The following is a 22485-nucleotide window of genomic DNA, read 5'->3' as shown; positions in this document are numbered from 1 at the left end:
TAGAATTGCGAAGGTTTATTTTGAAATGACCTGTGAAAATAGGGGGAGGGACTCATTTTCTGATTGCCATTAAAATAATTTTGTCCAAAGGTAATGTGCCTTAGAGTATTTGAAATGAAACACTAATGCAAGAGGATATCTAAGGTGAAAGATGTTTGTGTAATGCTAAACATAACCAAAGAAGCTGTGGTTTGAGCAAAGGTACCATGCTCTATTTTATCAAGCGCCAGAAGTTGCATAATGAAAGTCTTTCAGTTAAAAAAAAATATAAGTAAAGAAAACACAAAAATGCCACCCAGCTGGTAGAGATCTTCCTAATTTTTACCTGATTGTATTTCTGAAGAAATATGGCAAGGCCCTCGTAAATTTTCAACATGAACTGCATTTTTGTTGCCAATTTCCATATCCTTTTAAAAGTGCTGAAGCGTGCATTTGCTATTTATGTTTGCAGTAGACTGAGTACACTTTTACTATTTGTGGTTTCAGAAATTGGAAACAACCAAACAGTGGTGCTATGGTCTAAAAAAATAAATTTTAAACAGCTGTGGGACAGTATTTTTAGAATGGTAGGAGTCCTTCTGAAGACAGACTGGTAACTGTGTCTCTGTGCACAGGAAAGCTGCAGAGGTGGTGGCAAAATCCAAATTGTGTTGACTTCACACCTTTGGCTGCATTGTCTTGGATAATCAGACTCTAGGACAAATAGAGTTACTTGCAGGGATAACCTCATCTCTATGTTTTCATGCTACCTCTATGGATATTTGAGTTATTTTAACCAGTTCTTGTATCATATTGTGTATTTCCAGTTAACTATTCCTTATAAATGTTACACAAGGTAGATAACTAACTATAATCTTTTCTGTAGAGGTAATAAAAGGTTGTAGAAGACAGAAAATCTGTATTGTAATTCTTCTTAATATTGGCATACCAGTTCTATTTGTTCCCTTAATGTATCCTGTATAGTTAAGTATTTAGCCAGCTATAGCAATGTTTTAATACTTTTAGTAATTTGATTAAAATAGATATGTGTAATTTCTATGTTACTTGAACAGCGAATGTTGTTCTGCCACGGATAATTCCGTGCTACCCTTTGGATGTAGTGCTCTGAAAACAACCAGTCATTCCTGTTTTTCTTAGTTTACAAAAAAAACCTCCACCTTTTAATATTTTTGTGTTGCAACATTTTAGAAATAGCAGAAGTTTTGCTTTTACTCAACCCAAGTAATTAATTAAATTACAAAATTAGTTTAGATTATAAATCTGGAAAGTATCCAAAATGATCACACAGTTTAACCCTCTGTGTGTGTCCTTGTAATGTGGCAGCTCCTTTGTGGAGGCTGATGAATTTGGTAGCTTAAATCATAATGTGTACCATGGTTTGCTAATTTAATTAATTGCTGCTTTTGATTTTAGCTGCAGCCAGTTGTTGATCCTAGAGCTTTTGATCCAGCCTTTCATTGATGTTAAGTGTAATAACTTAATATAAATTTAAAATCAAAGGAATTCTGACTTACAACAGGTTTTTTAAGTTCAATTCTTCTTAGAACTTAAATTATGACTATGTAATCATTTCAAATGTTGCAAAATAATTTTCCAGTGAACAGAAGTACAGTTATGCTTCCAATCTCAGTGATGACACTGAGTTCTGCTCCTGCCATTGTGCTGTGCTGGCTGCTGGGAGCACTTTTTGCCCTCATCTTGCAGCATTGTTGGTTATTTACTTTTTAGTTTATAATCCTGAGTCGTGTGAAATTGTTTGCTTTTGGATCCAGCCTTCCTGCTTTGATTTCAGGTGAACATCATGGGATGGTTTGGTTTGAAGGGGACCTTAGAGATCATTTTGTCCAAGCCCCTGCCCTGGGCAGGGACGCCTTCCACTGGACCAGGTTGCTCCAAGGCCCTGTCCAGCCTGGCCTTGGGCACTCCCAGGTGTGGGATATTTGTATTTCATTGCAACTTCTACTTAAATAATTTATATGAACATATTTGTTGTATTTTGGGATCCACGAGAACATCTGTAGTTTTTACAACATAATTATATATAAATATACAAAGATCAAGTAGTGATCATGTTGAATTGGTCATGTGCCTGATTACACTCAGACAAAAGTAAAGCATACGACAGTTACTCTATGAGGTTGTGAATTACCTTACTGTAATAAAATACAAAATACTGTAATTAAAAAAAAAAGCCTTTTTTTTTAAAATTTTCAGGTCAATTTAATATTAGTTTAAAATTCAGCCTATGAATGGCTCTTCATCTCAGGTCCAGGAAGTACACTGTGTGTTCATTGAATATTTGCTGTACAAGATGAAAGGATCAGTTAATTTTTTTACTTTTTCTCTTTAAGAAGTAGAGGAAGATACAGTACTCCCCCATCTGAGTTACAGCACTTTCATAAAGTTACTTTTCTGAAAAGCTTCCCTGAGTATTTTCTTGGAGGAAACAATCTGTGTTCAAAAGTGTTTTAACCAGAAAGGGATAAAATAGTGTTTCTTTCTACATGGCCTTTGGGCAGTGCATGTGTTCTTTGCATCTTCTGCCTATCAAAGAACTCTGCTGCCAAAAATAATATTTTAGACACAAACTTGACAGTTTTGTGTTGAATTTTCTTTTTCAATGATCCTTCTGATTCAGGTGCATTAAATACTTACTGTTGTCCCAAAATCATTAAAATTAAAAGAGAACTCATTTTTTAAAAATATTTGTTATCCATGACAAGATAATCAATGTATGTATTTATGTATATCTGTGCAAATACATGTATACATGCTACTGAGATGTAAATAATTTTAAATGAAAGGTTTTGTAAAAGTACATTAGAAGTAAAATATAAGGAATGCTTTAATTAAAAGAGAATATAAATTATTCACAAATAGAAATTAAATAATGAAAAGGCTCCATAAAACCTTCCTGACAGTAGTTAATGTCAATAATGATTTTCCATAAAAGTGAAATCCATGTTTAGCATATTTGGTGTACCAGCCTTAGAGCTGGTTTTGACTAAATGTTTTTGCTGCCTCTTCAGGAAGTCGTGTTAATGCAATTTTCATGACCTTTCAGATGGTCAAATATAAAAATACAGATTTTAGGGAGATTAAGTTCAGAACAGCTGTGTTTTGGCTGCTCTTTGAATTATGTTAATTTGTACTCAGACTTGAATGCCAAAATCCAGACATTCTTGAATTCTGTGGACCGAAAACTCAGGTTGGAACTTGAGTCAGAAACATCTTTTAAAAATGGCAATGCTCCTCCCGTGTGGAAGGAATAGCTGTTAATTGATACTTTAAAAAAATAACTCTAACTGTATTTTTCAGTAAATTGGTATATGCCCTAGTTTAGAGGAAAAATTAAAAATTAAATATACTTAAATATAACAAAACAAACTTTTCTGTTAATACGGCATTCCTGTTGTGTTATGTTCCATTTGACAAGGTTGAAGTCATCATATGTTCTGTGAAAATCTGATTGTTTTATCATGTCACTGCTTTAAAAGAAAAATTTACACAAACTCAGGAGAAACTCTAGTACTGTTTACATGATATATTCTCCACTCCTCATAATTGCCAATTACTTGCATAGCTCGTATTTAGATTTCTGTCAGAGAAAATTGGTATCTTAATAGGATGTGTATATTTTAGCTTAATGTGTGAATATCAGTTATTATTCAAGGTAATGCTTATGACAAATTGTTTTTATCCCATAATTACAGATAAGGCAGAACAGCAGCGATTTGCCAGATGTGTGATCCTGACAGTGACCCTTTACTTTGGATTAGGTGTTAAAATGTGATTCCCTGAATTCTGGGGATTAGAACACAATAATGAGGTGTTCTGATCCTAGAACTTAGCTCACCTGATTTGGTCTGGGTCTGCCTTCAGTTTAGGCACAAAGCTGACCCCTATTTCTCTCTTCATAAAAATAAGAATTGTTGCAGTGACTGAAAATTGATTATGCCATATTATGTTATATTCACATGACTTTCAGTGCTAAAGCAAACCTTATCCCACATCCTAGTTTCTGTCCTAAGACACAAATTGCTTCTTTTTAGGGAATGTAATTGAAAAAAATGTAATTGCTTCTTTTTTAGGGTATCTTAAGTTTGGCTCTAGTAAGTCATGGTGATCTCAAAGTGGACCTTGTTTTTTCACATGTTCTGTGATCTGTGATATGACTTCTGTCCTATTCAAATGGGTAGGTTCAGAAATGTGTTTATTCTAGGCACAGTCTGATGAACTGTAGGAGAGTTAACCACAATTTTTTAGAGTTTTTTAAGGGCCCTGTGTTGGTCCCTACTCATTAAATACAAAGCATTCTATGAAATCAATAAACTTATCTCTAAATTCTGAAAGGTATTTAAGAATAATTTTAATCTTACATCTTAGAAGGGGTCTCAGTTTTAAGGACCTCAGTTAGACCCACCATCATTTCTTCTGGAAGGAATGCTGTTTTCTTTGGTCCAGAGGACTTCCTCTTTAAATTTCTGAGCTTTGACCAGTTAAAATGTCTTTGTGTGGTCTGATGCCTGAGGGTTTGGAGAAAAAAAAAAAAACAAGAAAAAAAAACCCAAAAAACTTTGTCTCTTTTTTTCTTTTTCATAGAAATACCAACTACAGACATCCCTTTTCAATTCCCATCTTTTTAGTTACTTGTAATTTTTACCCAGATACCTGGTCATAAATAGGAGTTTCAGGATCATTTTTCTTAAATAATTCTTCACTTACATGAGTACCTGTAAGATAACAGCAAAAGTGAGAGAAACTCCTAAATCACAGCAGTGTTTCTATAGTTATATCAGAGCCTTGTTTTAACATTTGAAACCAAATTGTAATTTGATTTGTGATTAGGTGCGATAGGTTCCTGTCTTCCTCAGCTTTAAAAGCCAAATGAACCAACCTCCCTGCCCAGCTCCCTCTCCTCCAAACATCTCACTGGTGAACACCCCTGAGCACAGTTTGTGGTTTGGTACTGGAGTGCAGGAGCAGAAATCACTGAATCATTTAGCTTGGAAAACACCTTTAAATCCCCAAGTCCAACCTCTAACCCAGCACTGCCAACTTCATCACTGATGTCCCCAAGTGCCTTGTGTAGGCTCCTGACCCTGCTTCCCTTCCACAAGTGGTAACTGACATGCTAAAGTAATTAGGTAGTGACAAAAGACAAGATAGTATTTTCAGCATTGCTGATGATTGTTGTAATTTTGAGTCAATCTTTCAGCTACACTTGTCACAGTTTATCTGTATCTCTAAAGTGACTTTATATGTGTATGAAAATCACTACTTAAAAATTAAATGGTATGTGTCACTCATGCTTTATAACTTTAGAAAACATCAAAGCATGAATAAAGAACACAGTTACTTACATTTATTACTGAATGTTGAAATTCTCTGTCATGCAGAGTGCTTGTAACTAAAGTTTTCCATTCTGGCATGGTGTGCTAGGAGGTGGAGATTATGCAGCTACAGTGTCTTACTAATGGCAACTAAGATCATTGACATGTTTTAACCATATTTTAATTGTGTTAAGGAGACCGGGTAGCACTTGGAAAGGTGCAAATATTGGGTCTTGCTCTAGATCTCCAAGAAGATCTCTATGGTAACAGATACTGCTGGGCATTAGTGCTGAAAAGATGGAAGTCCCTTTCATCTGCTTTGTAGCAGTGATGGTTTTAACCAGAATGTTACTGAGGATGAAAAATAAAAAATAATGGTTACATAGCAGGAATGTAAAAGGAGTCTTAAGAATTGTTTGTGATTCTATACTGAATTTAGGAGTTTTTTGCATCCCCTAATAGCCTTACTAATTAGTCACATGGCCCATTTCCAAGACTTTGATTGAAATAAATTAGGTGACTTGAGTGATCATTGAGTACTTAGATTGATTTAGGTGAAGCAGGATTTGTATCAAGAAGTGATTTATTACAGAAACATAGTTGATTACAAATGAGAAACTTTTGAGTGTTTAAGTTCTTTTTCAGGCTTTCTCTGGGAGATGATGCATGATGAGTGATGCAGATTATGGTCTGAGGATAAAGATCTCCTTAAAGAATTGTTCTATCAATCTGGGATCAGGCATGCGAGCAAGAGAGTTCTATCCTCCTTTTCCCCCTTTCCCCCTCTAAAATTTTTGATGTTCTAATATTTTTCATTCCTTCAGGCTGCAGCAATTTTTATGTATCTGCATCTACAAGATGAACTTCTAACAAATGAAGAGTTCCACAATTATGAAAAATACTCCAAATCTATGTCTCTGAACTTCTAAAATCTCACAGGCTCTTTAGGGCAGCTCTCACAGCTGAGGCTCCTGTGCTGCTCTGGCTGTGGTTGTGTGCCTGGAACAGCTCACCAGCACTTTCTTTATGACCCTCCCCTAAGACCATGGCTTTGCTTCCTACCCTGCCACTGTTCCAGTTTTGCTGCTTTGCCTCCTCAGGAGAAGTTCTGCTTTCAGAGCAGTGATTTGCTCCAGGTACGGAAATGGATCTGAGATGACTGATGTGTGAAAACTTCAACAGAATCATTTGCTGCCACCCTTGTAGCAATCAGAATCAATAAGGAGGGTTGTGGACAAGCTGGGAAATATTGTGTGTATATAGACATTTGATCAGGATAAGTACTCTCAAGCAGTATTTTGTATTTTTATGTTTTTTGTTTTAATGATTATACATCTACTGGAAATTATTTAATTAATATTTCTAGTATCTGTGAGATTTTATGGAAATGCCCATCAGAACTTGACTCCTCGGAAGACTTGCAATGGCTTCTGAAATAGTCCAGGGAAGTACTTGCTTCATTGCACAGAAATCAGCAGCCTTAGTAACTGTCACTTTAAAACACATTACGAGAGGAAGAAAAGGGAGAGTAGCTCTAAGCTGTGTGCAGATAACACTTTTAGTTTGTAAGGATTTTGCTGCTTAGGTAAGGTTTAATACAAAAGAATTTCTACTTTGAAATTTGGAATGGTCACCCTTTGGTGGGGATACACAGAGTCATTTTCAGGCAATCAATGCACCAGCAAGAGTACAATCAACACATCTCTACATACGGGTTTGCTTTGGGTGATGGCATGGTTCTTACTGAAAGTTTACTTAGAGAAGGAAGTCTCTCTTTAAAGAAAACATTGAAATACACTGAAAATATATTTAAATACACTGAGATAAAAATGAACAGAGTGGATGGATCTAAAACGATAGCATTGGAAATGGTATTTGAGAAACGATAATTCTTCAAGCTGGGGGTAAACAGTGTTTTTTAGGAACACCAAAATGTCACCTCTGTAAGAAATCACACCTGATATCATTCCCAAACTGCACTGCTCACCATTATGATTTATTTTTATTTCATAAGTTTTTTTTAATTTACATTGATTATTGATTGGTTTTTAGAACATTAATGGCTGTCTGTGTTCTTTAAAATAGTGTCTTCATCAGAAAAGAAAATTGAATCTCACTTTCAGTCAACCTTTTTACTGCATTTCATATAAGAACATTTCCACCAAGGGTGCTCAGGTCTTGGAGATGGTACAGAACCTCCCCCTTTGATTTGTAAATTTGTGATATTTATTAAGTATGAGTAGGAGTTTGCAATTAAGGAGTTTATAAGATGCAGATGCGGGGGAAGAGTGAGTTGCCTTTTGCCTGTGCTGGTGCCTCTCATGGGCAGCAGTGCAGTGTGTGCAGTTCTATTGCCACTGAGATATTGAGAGGGGTCTGAGGAGTATCTCTTCTCATGAGCAATTATGCATCACAAAGTCTTTTGCTGAGAATAAGAGTGTGAAAAAGGCCGCTAAAATCTTGATCTTGCATGGTGTATGGCAAAAAAATGTTTTGGAAAATGGATGTTAGCAATTTATTCTGTTTTCCTTATTTCTACATGATTGTTGAAAAATAATTTCTTTTAATTTTGCAGTACTTATACTATTGCTCAACTGTTGTGATTACCTTTTTAAAAAAAACCACAATTGAAATATTAGATGCAATCATTACTATTTCCTTCTCTTTTATAGAAAGGGAAAGAAATTCTTTTCAATACATAGTCTTTTCAGTAAGAGGTAGTAGCTGCCAAGACTTGTGAATTAAAAAAGCCCCCTCTCTGTAATGACAGACAGACAATATGAAAATAAGAATAGTAGCATCATTTAGAAACTCATAATAGTTCACTTATAGGCTGATTTAGTTGGAATAATACTGAAAGTTCAGTGCAATGTACCTTGAACTTTTGAAACTTGTGAAAATCGAACAATTAAATGTAGGATTAGGGTTTGTAATAAAGACACACGTTTGGCTTGGTTTTCTACAGCAGCATTTCCATAGCCTCTGTGCTGAAAAGGAATCAATTATTTTATCAGTAGTTGTTTTTGAGATAATTTATCTTTTTCTGATAATTTTCAGCCACTCAGTTGATTTCTAAGAAATGCTGAAATTCCCTCTTCCCCAGGGAAAAAGAAGCACAACGCAGAAAGACCCAAAAAGCTGTTCATTACTGAAGCTAAATTACAGGCAACAGGAAAACCCACCATAATTCACTTACATATGCAAAAAGTTTTGTTTTCACCACCTAAAATAATATTTTTAGTTTCCAGTTCTGCTATGCTCTGCAAAACCCACCAATTTTGTTCTCATCCATTTTATAGAAATGCTTTACATCAAGACTTTTGTTTATAGAAATCTGATTTTAGAGTAGATTAAAAGTGCATACTTGGATAAGTGAGTTTGCTCTCCTTTTTTTTCATTTGGCTTAGAACATTTGGTCTATGCTACAAATGTAAAATCAGTTAAATTTTAAGTATATCAAGAGCTGAATTTATGCTAACCAGGTTGTTCCTGGTAAGGGAAGCAAAGCTTAGCACAGGGATAAATAACTAACAGGTCTGTACAGTTTATTATTTAAAAGTAAAACCACAGACAAACATATCTTCATATTTATTAAGATTTACAAGAGTTTTAGCATTGAATAGTTGGGGATTTTTAAGTGCAGTTTTTCAAATTAATTTCTACAAATATTTCCAATTCCTAGTAAGTTCTGATTTTCAAACTCAAATTAATGTTCTTCTAAATCTTCAGTTTACAGAGAAAATTTTTGAAAATTAGGGTGGTTAAGAAGTGATAGATATCATCTCTAATGTGTACTTCTGCCAAAGAGAAGTCCTTGTTCTTGAGAGATTTTACTGCTTCTCTGAAGGCAAATATAAAAATGAAAAGCCTATAGAGGCCAAGTAAGAAAGTTACTTGATAACATGAAACAAATCAATGAATTTAATCGTTGTTATTACTAAATTATTATTTGCTCTCTGACCCAAATGACCTGAAGTAAAATTCAACCTTTCTTTGATTTCCTGAATGGCTTGGAAACTGATTCTTTAACTGTGTAACAAAGCGTGACACTTTGCCACGTTTTGTTTTTGCAGGGAAGTTAACTAAATACTATATATTTTTCAGTAAAATGTGTGAGAGCTGACAGAATTTGCCACCATGAAAACTATTTTTGGCAACTTCTGCTTATAGCCCTCGAAGTAAGAACTAATAACATACTTTATTTACAAAAGTTCTTCAATCAAGCCGATTAAAAGCAGATTTCTTTCTGCATACATGCCCTGTGCATTGCTGACCAAAGGAAGATACAATTCTACATCTTTATATATAAAGTATACAAATATACATAGTGATAGCAGTGATTTTATTTTTTGTTTTTGGTCTTCTTAGGAGCAAAGAAGTAAATTCAGAAGTTACAGAACTGTTGAAAATCAGGTACTTCAGTAGCAGACATGTTGAACTTTGCAAAAGATTATGCTATGTCATTTTTCAAGCTAGGTATGAAGAATAATTTGTAATCACTCATTAGTGCTCCTAATAGTAAATTTCACTGATGCATGTAGGGGTGGAAGAAGATTTCATTGGTATTTCCTCTTTAAATACCCTTTAATCATGCATGGACACTCAAAGTTGTCTTGTCTCTTAGCTCTATGAGAAGAGTTGGATGAAGAGAATAAAAGATGAACTTGTTCTGACCTCCCCTGCCGTGGGCAGGGACACCTTCCACTATCCCAGGATGCTCCAAGTCCTGTCCAACCTGGCCTTGGACACTTCCAAGGATGGGGCAACCACGGCTTCTCTGGGCAACCTGTGCCAGGGTCTCAGCAGCCTCAGAGGGAATTTCTCCTTCATATCTAATGTAAACCTGCTCTCTTTCAGTTTGAAGCCATTCTCCCTTGTCCTGTCACTCCATCCCTTGTCCAGAGTCCCTTTTCAGCTCTTTTGTACCCACTTTAGGTACTGGAAGGTGCTCTGAGGTAACCATGCAGCCTTCTCTTGTCCATGCTGAACAACCCAAACTCTCAGCCTGTCCTATTAGGAAAGGGGTTCCATCCCTTTAATCATCTTCATGGCCTCCTCTGGCCTTGATCTAGAGCATCATGGAGTTCTAAGAAAGTAGAGAGATTGGGAAGTGACACCCTGAAGTGGTCATTTGTCTTCATTAAATCTATGCTGAAGCAGAGTAGGCAAAACTTGTGTTTTACCCCCCTTGACAGTTGCCCTTTTCAAATTTGATGGTGAGAGCTGGGGAAGGAGCTGCTCAATTTTTTGCATTGCCATTGTTGTAGGAAAGGCCAGGAAGGATGTAGTAATTTTATTATTTAAAAATGCTATCCAAATTTTGAGGATATCCACCTGACATTGGTGAATTTGTCACCTTTGTGAAGAGTTCTCCCAGGTGCCTGCCAGCCTGCAGCTTAGGATGTGGGATATGAGGCAGGGGAAGCAGGCAGGGTATGCAAAATGGGCCGGGGCTGCCTGTTGTCACCCTGTGGTCCTTGCATACATTTTGGGTGGGTGACCTCTGTGGCTTGCCCTCTGGTGACACAGCAACTCAATATTGTCAGTGCTATTGGTGGCCAAAACTAAATTCTTGAGGGCAGCTTATAAGAGAAAGTGTAAAGTCTTGGTTTTGAGGCATTCTAGAGGTCTTTCATCAGATTTTGTCTTAGGAGTAGGAACCTCTTGGTTTTTTGTGCTTTTTGTTTTCTTTCACATTCAAGGTAGTTGTCTCTCAAGAGTCTCTTATTAACAATTCATCAGTAGTAACTGTATTTACAAAAGGAATATGCTTCTGTAGCATCTTCAAAAAGCTTTTTTAAAGTTTTAGTGACTTTTTTTTCTAGAATATAAGATAATATAAAAAATTTGTAGTAGATATCTATCACTATCATTTCAGCAATTTGATACTGTAAGGCAGTTTTATTCTGATTACTCTATTCCTTAATGATTGCTCTATACTAAAGTAGTTTAGAGTGAAAGAACTTAAATGTAGTAAGGAAAAAACCTGCTCTTTGTCTTATTCAGGATGTAAACCTCTTAATAATCATAAAAAGGTTTTGAGCATTTGTAGTGGCATTTTCATGTTGTTTTTTTTTTATTTCCCACCATGTGCCATGTAATTGGATTTGCAGAGTAGATGCTTATGAAAAAAAGCTAAATTTCTGAGCATTGTTTCAGGTGAAAAGGGGAGAATGTTGAAATAAAAAGGGAACAGGAAAAATGAAAATAATGAGTTTTGCTTTGCCTGACAGCTGATTTTGAAAAGTTTAGTCCTTGCAGGCACTGTGAGCCCTGCTTGGCTGGCTGATTGCCTTCTGAGAATGGTGTCTGAGTCGCAGCAGTGCAAGGGGATATTTTGGTGACAGGATTGCAGCCTGTAGCTCTGGCTGGCACACAGAGGGCTTTCTAGTAGCATTTCCCACTTCCTTTCCCAAACTACAAATTTTCTTCTGCATTTCCTGAGAGGGCAGCACAGACTCTGTTGTCTCACCCCCAGTGATACCATTGCCTAAAAATCATGTTACAACTCACTTATTTTATCAGTGAGCATTCTGCAAATGAACATGTGTGACTCCACATGGATTTCCCTTTGTATTTTAAAGTTGTATTTTAAAGTAAAACAAACATTTAGAATAATCATGGGAGTCTTCAGAAAGCTGAAAGGGGAGGGGGAGTTTCCTGTGCTGATAAACACCAAGTACACACAAATGGTCTTCAGGGCATATTCACTTAGTGTGTTCTTCACTGAGGGCTTTGAAAGAAGTTTCTCAAGAACTTTTAGCATCTCCCCTGAATCCCCTCCTGTATTTGCTGCAAAACTTTATACCAGTGCCCACTCCTCCCTGGTACTCCAACAGAGCTCAGGCCTGTGGGTTGTCAGTCACTTCACTCTGGTGAAGTGATTATAGGCATTTACACTCTCTATTGAATATCTGTTCTTTATGGCTTTGGTCAGCAAGATGGGATGGTTCTTTTACAACATTTTGCAGTGCCAGGCATGGGAACAAGGTGCTTATATGTTATGAACTCAAAATCATACAGTATTTTGTGCCAAGACTTACTTTGTTAGGGCTTGTTGGTTTCTCATATTGAGCTTTTGAACTCATAGCACATGAAAGCCTCACAGATATTCTAAACACCCTCAATCTCTGTAGAGATGCTAATGAGACAGTAGTTAAGAGATTAAAGGCCTTTGGAGTGTACCAGCTGGATGAAAACCAAGTCAAGAGAGGAGCTAAACAGTCCCCTTTGTATCCTCATCTAACCTGATTTGATTTTGCCTCTTGTAAAGGTCTGTGTGATATTTGGAGCTCATGCCTGCCTTGTTCCTGATAAGCAGGAGAAACCACAACAGTAATTGGAAAATTTCAATAACTGAGACAGTTTTTTTCTCCTTCCCATTTTAGTAAAGTATATTTTTGGCAATATTTAATGATGATTTCTGTGGTTCTGCATTTTTTAATGTAGATTAATGCCACTATTCCAGTTTTTCCAAGTTGTATATAAACACCTAACACTCAAGTATGACTACAGAAGTTAATACATATTTTAATATCACTGAATTTATATATGCATAGATTGAAGTTGCAGTGGAGGTCATATTCTTGAAGATGTGAGTTGATGTATTTTCAAACCATTTTGAATTGTAGAACTCGTCCATTTTAGATTGCATGCACTGGGCGTAGTAATAATTCGTAATATCTGAAATGACTGACTTAAATAGGTCACACCCTTAATGTTAAAAATAGCTGATGCAATTTAGGAAAGGGGACTTAAAATATATGACAGCTGAGTTTGGAAGAAATAGGAAGTAGAGAGAATTTTTTAGAACTATTGCTATGGCAGCTGAAAACCAGTATAATCAGCTTCATTGTTTGCCAAAACCATAATCTGTAATGATTTTTTTTTTTTTTTTTAAGACTTATATATGAGAGCTTTAATTGGTGATTCAAAACATTCTTTTATTGAACTGAAATTTCATGGCTTCCCACATTCAACATGGTAATCCATGCCAATCTTTCTCTTTCCTTTGGGTTTTCAGTCTTACCTGTGTGGCTGTTCCATTAATTGGAATATAAGAATGCAATAGAAATACAGAGATGTGATTGTATATTAATTGTGCTTGCACATTAATCAATCTCACCAGCAGTTCTCTTGTGGTTTTTTAGTTGGTGAAAAGCCATCTGAAGTCATAGAGCCATATTTCCTACATGGTGTTTTCCCAGATGAAGTGCTCCTGCTTGTTTTATTATACAGAGAAATTCTGAATAAAATCGTATGGAAGGAAAGACTAAATGCTGTTAGTTTTGTCAAGTGTAGTAGCTTAAAGTAGCATACTAATTACATGAGATTTATTTTGAATCAAAAGTAATGGTAAGGACAGTAGCAGATCTTGATTTTTGATGGGTGGACTCATGTGAACTGTCTGTGTTTTAATCTAAATACTCCTGTCTGGCTTTTGGGAATAGAGGGGAATTGTGAAAACAATGGCTGGAATGATTCCAAATCATACATAATCTCTTGTTATTCTCTCACTATGTGTTTCATGAAATAGAATGTCAGAAGTTGCTTGGCTACCATTAACATGGAAAGTTCAGGTCTGTAATCTCACAGAAAAAAAGTTCAAAATCAGCGTCTAGTTCTCTTACTGTAGAGGTCTAAAATCCTTTTGGAGTTTGTGCAGCCTAAGGGTCTGGTAATTTCACTCTGCTATTGACTGTACCCATATTGGTAAACAGAGCTACTGTCAGGATTCCAGTGGCTGCCTTGACTGAACCTCTTGATGAGTCAAACAGTGTCCCACAAGAAGGATGGATACTGAAGCAAGGTAAATTAATATTAAAACCAAAGCATATTTTTAACAGTGAGATAGTCAACGGGATAGTTTAACAGAGAGAAGCAGTGGTAGCCTCTTCATCTGCTTAACCTTTGTGGTCACACTAAGTCTTCATGAAGTAGAGATCAACAAAGGGCACCTGTGAATATGGGTTGATGTACTTCATGTGAAACTTCTCTCTTTACCAGCTGGAGGTTAAGCTGTTAGCTAGAAGTGTTCCTGATCTTCCTAGTCTCTCTGTCTTACACATGTTACCATTAAAAGAAGAAGGATAGGTATGAAGGCCACAAATTTATGGTGCAGGGCTGTTTTTGGTGTCAGACAAACAGTTTCAATGTTGTCAGTAATCTGGGCAAGGAGATCAAGTGCATACCCAGCAAATTTGCAGACAGCTCAAGTTGGATGGGACTATTGATCTGCTGGAGGACAGGAAGAATCTACAGAGAGATCTGGACCAGCTGGATTGTCAGGCTGAGGCCAATTATGTGTGGTTCAACAAGGCCAAGTGTTGGGTCCTGCCTTGGGTCACAACAGCTGCAGACTGGGGAAGAGTGGGTGGAAATTTCCCAGTGGAAAAGGAGCTGGGGGTGCTGGTGACAGCAGCTGAACATGACCCAGCTGTGCCCAGGTGGGCAAGAAGGCCAATGGCACCTGAGCTGTACCAGCCATGGTGTGGCAGCAGGGCCAGGGCAGTGATTGTCCCCCTGTGCTGGGCATGGCTGAGGCCACCTCAAATCCTGGGTTCAGTTCTGGACCCCTCAGGACAAGACAGACATTGAGGTGCTGGAGCATGTCAAGAAAAGGGAACAGAGCTGAGGATGGGTCTGAAGCACAGGTCTGATGAGGAGCAGCTGGGGGAGCTGGTGGGGGCTCAGCTTGGAGAAAAGGAGGCTTAAAAAGCTTCTTGCTCTCTACAGCTCCCTGTGGAAGGACACTGGAGCCAGGTTGAAGAAGAAGAGTTGACCTCTTCTCCCATGTAAGTGATAGGACAAGAAGAAATGACCTCAACTTGTGTTGTGGAAGGTTTAGATTGGATGTTAGGAAAAATTACTTCACAGAAGTTGGTTGTCAAGAATTGCAACAGGCTGCACAGGGAAGTGATTGAATCACCATTCCGGGGGGGTTTAAATGATGTGTAGATGGGGACATGGTTTAGTGGTGGGCTTGGCAGTGCTGGGTTAATGGTTGAGCTCAATCTTTCCAACCTGAATGATTCCGTGATTCTAAATGGTGTCAGCAGGAGGAGAACAGTAACATTGCTATTACCCTACAAATTTATGATATCAAAAAATGAAAAGGATTGAGGGTTAGGAGAAATTACTCCTTGATAAGGAGACTCCATACAGGTGTAGGTGTTCACATAACTCTGTTAGGTAGTTTCAGTGTAAGCCTGCACTATAAAGATAAACCATGGCATTTTACAGTCTTCTGTCTTTGTCAAGCCCATAAAAGAATCATGGTTTTGTCAGTGCAGTGTGGGAGGTTGTCTGTTTCTGATAGTGTTAAAGCCTGCAATTTTTGGCAGATATCTGTTTTTATAAGCACCCCATTTCCCTACAAAGCCTTTTGAGCTTGCCTTGCTTGATCAGCAGCTCAGACTCCTAGAAAAGAAACATTAGGTCTCCCATTCCATCCCCACTCAAACAGGAGCAGAAAACCTCCTGTTGTTATTTAGTGAAGTGTCTGCAATACTGATAGTTCAAATCTTGACGTTGCTTTGTGATAACATGAGCTCTGTGATGCTGCATAAAGCACTTCTCCTTTACCCTCTCCTGAGCTTCTATTTCCTTGGCTGGGTTTGGAGAAAAAGAGAAAGGATGCCAGGATTTGGCTGGAAAACTTACTGGTAGAAATCAGGAGCTGAAGAACTTGGGGAACTGTATCTTCTTTTTTCCCTTTTATCCTATAAGATATGATATTCATTTACTCTTGTGCCTTCTGGTTCCAGTTCATTTGAATTCAGTTGAAGTTTAAGCAGAAAGTTTTCTACAGAAGAAAAGGACCTATTTGTATAATGTGGAGATCTTTCTGCTTTCTTAAAAAAGATTTTGGGAGCTGTGATTTACATACACAAGCCATTCACACACATGCAGGAAGTTTTCTTGACTTTTGCTAACGACAGTAAAGTCAATGAAATTAGAGAATAAATGATTCGTTGTAAATATTGAGTCAACCGTGACTAAGCACCTTTTAATAGAAAGTGTCAGTGTTTTTTAGTTCCAGAGGCTAGACTGTTTATGAATAGTTATATTTTATAAGGTACTTTGTCATGACTTGTGAGATATTTACAGCAAATCTTTTTTTAGGGTTTTTTTTTTTTTATTAAGAAAACCCATGAGAATTTCCTGAACATACAAAGCAGGCTCATGGTTGCACAGTATGTCCCTGAAAACAGCTTTCCATGCAGTTTGCATTTCCTTCTATCTTAGCAGGCTGAGGTTTCAAGACCGGTGTTATTCAATACCTACCTTTGTAGATAATGCCTTTATGGGGAAGGAGAGGGAAAAAAAAAGAGAAAGAAATCTTCATGTACTTGTAAAATCATATTTATACTCCCTTATTTTCCTTTAACTGGACAGATGCCAGAAAAAGTTTCTGCCAGTCAGGGTATACATATACAAGTCAGTGGGATTATTTTAAAAAGAAAGAAAAAACACTCCACCTTATTATTTTTGTTGCTTAATTCTTAAGCATTATGGTCTGCTCCCTGTCAAAGTGATGGAAGAACAGCAACCACTAGATGATGATTAAGCTTCTGGGGAAGAGAAGGGAGGAAAACCCTCATACATGGAAGTGATTTTTCCATTCAGTTTAATGCAATTTTGTGTTTTATTCTGTCAGCCATTGATGAGCAAATTTAGTCTCCGTAAATCCTTCTTAAGCTGAGGTTCAGAAAGGCCCTCAGTTGCAAAGTCTTGGAAAGAGATTCAGAAAGACTGCTCTACTGAAATCTTACAGACATCTAAAGCCAATAAGGGATTTTGTGTTTTCCAGGCATCAGGCAAAAGCTCTTGAGAATTGTAAAAAATACCCATCTTACTTGGGGGAGCCAAGAGATGTAAGGAGCCTGAACTCTGCTGCATTTCAAAAGGGAGGCAAGGACACCTTTAAATACATAAAATCCCTGTCTCCAGGGTCTGTTTTCCTGAATAAGAGACATTCATGAGCATTGTTGTTAGCAGAATTCAGAAGCTGTATGCTTTAATTTGTAACTTCTCAATATTTGATTTTTTTTTCCTTAAATATAATATAAACCGTGCTTGCATGGTTAGGGACTGACTGCTCTCAGCTGGACCTTCACAGGCAAATTGAAGTCAGTGTAGTTTCATGGATAATTAAATAAGAATGAAAATTTTAAAATTATAAAAGAGACTTTTCTTTGTTCAGCAAATGTTCACCATTTAATATTTTTATATAGTATTATTTAAATTGTCTCCAAATGATTTGATGAGTCTCTTTTGATTAGTCAAAGGCAAGATGAAAGTAAGTAAATATGAATTAAGGCAGTGGAAGCTAACAGGAAAATTTATTTAAATACTAGAAACTTCTCCATTTATTTTTCCAAAATAAATGTTAAAATAGCACAATTTTGCTAGATCATGGCTAAATGTATTTTGGAAGACATTTTTCCACTTTTTAGACTGGCAAATTAACTAAAGAAATTTTTACTTTACCTCCAGGTGCTAAGATTTTAAAGAAACATATGAGTTGCAAAACTCAAGGTCAGAAATGCTACATACTTTTAAAACCCACTTATACCTTGTTTGTCTTTTTTGTAAGGTTAAAAAGTGCAACTTGTTGGTTTGTTCCTTCCTTCCTCAGTGATATTAATAAATGTGTCAGCAGAATTTTCTGAAAAAAGAACAATTAAATTGTTCAGTGAATGGAGAAATGGAGGTTTTAAGACCATGGCTCTTGGGTGGGTTTCTCCCACCTCCTAAGAAGGACATTGTGCTTTTCTTCCCATGCCCAGCTGAATGACCACCTCTTCTCCTCCTGGCAGCCAAGTACCACTTCTGCTGCCATCCTTGGTAACCACACTAATTGCTTACATGGAAAAGGAATATTAGGAAAACATTAGGTGAGGCTAAAAATACATCAAATATGATATAGCAGCTGGAAACAGGGAAAGCCAGCACCTTCCACTGGCCAGATCTCCACGGACCACCAGCAAAGTGCTTGTGGGGCTGCTGCAGCCATGGACCACATAACGTCTGCTGGAACATTCATATCAAATATCACTTCCCCGCTTCTTACCTTGACCTCAGAAGACTTCCCCAGCAAGGGATAAACAATAAACTTACATAGTGTGCCCGAGAGACTCGGGCTCTAAATAAACTCTGTCTGATGCCTCACATTTCCGAGGAAGCAGAGCTTCCCTAGACCACACAGATCCCAACCACGAGCACCATTGCTGGGCTGGAGAGCGATGCCAAGCTGCAGTTCTAAGAAGCAACGACTGTGCCTTGATATAGAAGCACAGTCAGGGTATTTTAAAGAGGAAAAATACCAAGGAATAGCTCAGTGTTTTGTGGCTGCCTCCTTTATGGCACCTGGGATACCCCAGAATGCAGCTCATGCTCTTTCCTCTCTGAAACTGAAAGGAAGGAAATGAGGGGCGCTCAATAACTGCAGAATGGAGACATTAATCACTCTCTTATAATAGATTGTTCTGATACCAAAGATTACATTTGATTTTGCCACTGTAGTGTCCATTTCAGTGAAACCACAGCTTCTCTTGGAGAATTTGTTCTTCCCCTAAGCCCAGCCACTGCTTCCTTGGCTCCTAAGGGAGAGGAGGAAGGAGGAGATGGGATGCTGAACATCATTCCCTTGAGGATGTCAACGCCTCACTTTTGTCCATAGAGGTTAATTTTTTTTAAAAGTTGATTAAAACTGAGCATTTTTTTAGGATGCTGCTCATGTATTTAATCTTTTCAAGAATTTTTTCGTCTGCAGTTACAGAGCAATAAGTAATTAGAAATGTTTTTTGGAATGACTTATGGACTGTGTTACGGGATTTTTTTAAAATTATTTTGCCTGGTTTGTCTGTTTTGATAAATAAGGGATTTAGGATTTTACCTGTTATCATTTCACATTGTGTTTTTCAGATACAGATAAGAAAGCAAAATACAGTATCAATGGTAATGATTTATATTAACTAACTAAAGTACTGGGCATAATGCTGGGTTAACTGTATATTAAAAAAACTAAGAAAAAAATTCAAATAATAAAAAAATAATTCAATAAAATCCCCAGCTTTTTAAAAGTTTATATTTTATTGCTGGTTTTGTGTCTGAGCAGCACGAAATTATTAAATTAATAATTTATGTATTAATATTAATTCAATCCACCTGTAATTTTAAAGTAAATTCTCTCCAGATTTTCAGTTATTTAAATCTAAATGCTTGTCAATAAACCCCAAGTCCTGCATGTTTCACCCAAATGCGCCCAGCTCATGTATGTCCTTTTTTTTAATTGAGAAAGCTTAGAAAAGACTATTGTAAAAGGCAAATTTAAATGGATGCCAACTTGTGCTTTACCTTGACCCCTTCTAAACTACTATCGATAAAGTGAAATAATTAACCATAATTCTTCCCTGGGACATTCTTTTGAGCCCTACAGGAATGCCATTTGTCCCCCTTTTTGTCTTTTATTCCTGACTTACATCAAACTGGGACTATAACTTCACATCATTCTTTTTTGTATTACTATATTATTATTAATTTGGTACTTTCAGGTTTGCTTCTTTACTTTGTATACAAAATGCTTTTCATATATTTGAGCATGCCACTTTTTAGTGAAGATTGTGAAGTGCTCTCACTTCAGTCCTAATTTGCTTACGTGAAATATTTCTGAAGCCCAGCTATTGACATAGTCCCTTTTCTGCTTTCCACTGAGCCACTTTTCATTGAAAAAAAGAAAAATATTTATTTTGAGAAACCCAAGAAAGCTGTTTCTTATTTCCTTTTGTTCATCCTTGCACTCAAAGTGATTATTTAATAATTTTAGTGCAAAATAGGGCAGTCAGTGCAGCCTATTGCATCTGTGTTTATCCCTTTCTTGAAGTCATGGGGGGAACCTGAGGTGAAAGCAGAGAGGACAAACATCTGCACTGTCATTTGGACATAAGGGGAAAAAAGATTGATCTATACATTGTGTATACAGGAATATTTTTGTCAGTATTCCCATTAGTGTTTGGTTTTTTGTTTGTTTAATATTTTTTGTAGGTGTTATTTTTTGTTTTTGTTTTTATTATTTTGTTAATTTCAAAGGTATTTATTTTAAAAATATATTGTGCCGGTAATGAAAATGAGAAGAATAACTTGTGTTTTTAGTGAGACATTAGTTGTCTAAATGATGATTTAGTGTCTATTCAGCCTAGCTGCTAGACAGCTCATTTTGGACAAAATAAAAAACTAAAGTGTAATTAGTAGACACGGATGTGGTTATCTTCCAAAGTCTTTGCTTTTGTTTTTGTAGCAAGTAGATCAAGATGAGGGTGACTTTAAAACATCAATATTTTATAAATCACTTCTTTTGTTGTTCCAAAAATTTTGCCAAATTGTGCTTAAATGAAGTCTTTGGAGGAAAAAGCCTTTAAGAGTTCTTTACTATAAATATATTTTTATGATTTTAAGAAGAATGGGGTATTTATAATGGATTGAGCCAGAGCTTCTCTGCTCTGTGTTATCTTTATAATGTTTGCCATAAAGTGCTTCCAGGCGACATCTTGACTTCTGTAATTTTTTTCTTCCTTTTCATTGGTGCCTGGAACAGATTATTGTGGGTTATAACATTTTAAAACATCTAAGTAATCCATTTGAAAGCAGGAAAAAGAGCACACCATTGATATGAAATTGCCCTGACTTTCCAGAAAAGATTTTATCAGAGAACTTCCAGTTTCTTACTCTAGGGAGAAGGTTGCACAGTTTGATTTTTGAAATAAAATATGTTTTTAAAGCATTGTCCTATCCAGTAAAATTGATGTATCTTATGGTAAAATTTTACTCTCAGAAAAGTAAGAGTATTCGTGTGTACAGTACTTTCTGAAGTACTAAAACCCAAATTCCTGAAGTTAAACCTAAATTAAATCCAACTATTTGAAAGAATAAGTCTATAGTTTACTTACTGTGCTTCTTTTCTTCTTAGTGGATGTGTTTTTTCTGTGCCTAGTGGGGAAATAGTTTCTATTTTTGAGTCACAGGTTCACTCGTAATGCAGAGTAACCCCTGTAGCAGCTCACAGTGGGTTTGATTTTTTGATAATTGGGGAGTTGTGGTGCCTGACAGCTGCAGAAGACTCTGCCCCAAAATCGTTATCTGTAATTTAGAGCACAGATTTCCAAGCTAGGATCTCTGAATACCGTTAATCCAAAAGTTTTATTAAGTATTTTAAAGTGGTTTTGTTATTTATATAATAGATTTTTAAAATGTAAGTGTAGAATACTGTGAATATTAATTTCATAGTACGGTTTTACAGTATTCATGAGAAATGCTGATATTTTTAAGCCTCTTTTGGTCTGAAACATTTCTCTATTTTTGAGATACATGGTGTTTCTTGACACCTTTTAATATTTCTCCTCCCTATTACAGTGAATTCTGCAACAGTTCTCTCACACAAGTACTGTGAATAATGAAAATACAGGCTCCCTACATACATGAGTGGACTTCTCATAGCATTTTGTTTTATTATTAAAATTAAATTTAATTTGCTAATTTACTATTAAAATAACACTAATTTGCAAACCCTGATTTGTCAGTAGATCATTTGTTACCCGCCTGGCCATGAGAGGCCCGGGGGGGAAAACAAAAAAATAGCTTTTTTTGACACCAACCACAGTGGACAAGTTGTTTCCCTTCTCCAGGCACTGACTTCAGGAAGGGTAGTAAAATATGAAAACTGATGTTATAAAACATGTTACCATCTGATAAGGAAATGTGTTTGAGAATTGGATATAATTATCATCATTCAACACCCACACATCTCATTCATAAAATTGTGACGTGGATTTTTAAAACAATGATAAATGGCCTTGATGTTTTGGAGAATATAAAAAAGAGTAATATTATTTATTTAAAAATTAGCATAAAATATTCATCTTCATTTTTGTTTTGTATCTTGTGGATTAGTTTAAATTTTCTTGTGGTTTTAATCTAGATTTCAAATAGCAAGGGGTTTCCACATTTGGTTAACACTTATAATATATATATACAGTGAAATGATGTTTTGACTTCCTTCTCGCCTCATCACTTTTTTGCCCTATCCTCTTGAGAGCAGGCTGAGAATTCATCTCCCTTGGCTTTGTTAAATTCCAGTTGTGTTTGGGTATTT

At 36.4% G+C, this 22485-nt stretch overlaps 1 protein-coding gene across 16 annotated transcripts in view; it reads left to right on the top strand.

Moving 5' to 3' along the window:
* The window catches only part of SUPT3H (SPT3 homolog, SAGA and STAGA complex component), a 253337-nt gene that overhangs the window by 93549 nt on the left and 137303 nt on the right, over nucleotides 1–22485 (top strand). The window contains exon 1 of one of the 16 annotated variants that reach the window (XM_086875611.1): nucleotides 15014–15127. The exons of the other annotated variants lie outside the window; for them this stretch is intronic. Coding sequence (XP_086731737.1) covers nucleotides 15126–15127 — 2 coding nt within the window. The 5' untranslated portion in view covers nucleotides 15014–15125. Of the gene's footprint in view, nucleotides 1–15013; nucleotides 15128–22485 lie in introns of those variants that run through there. 16 annotated transcript variants of the gene reach the window in all.

The sequence above is a fragment of the Cyanistes caeruleus genome, chromosome 2 (assembly GCF_971803275.1).
Source record: "Cyanistes caeruleus chromosome 2, bCyaCae1.hap1.1, whole genome shotgun sequence".
NCBI classification, from domain to species: domain Eukaryota; kingdom Metazoa; phylum Chordata; class Aves; order Passeriformes; family Paridae; genus Cyanistes; species Cyanistes caeruleus.
Note: the sequence above shows the minus strand (reverse complement) of the source record. Positions and strands in the feature narration are given on the sequence as shown.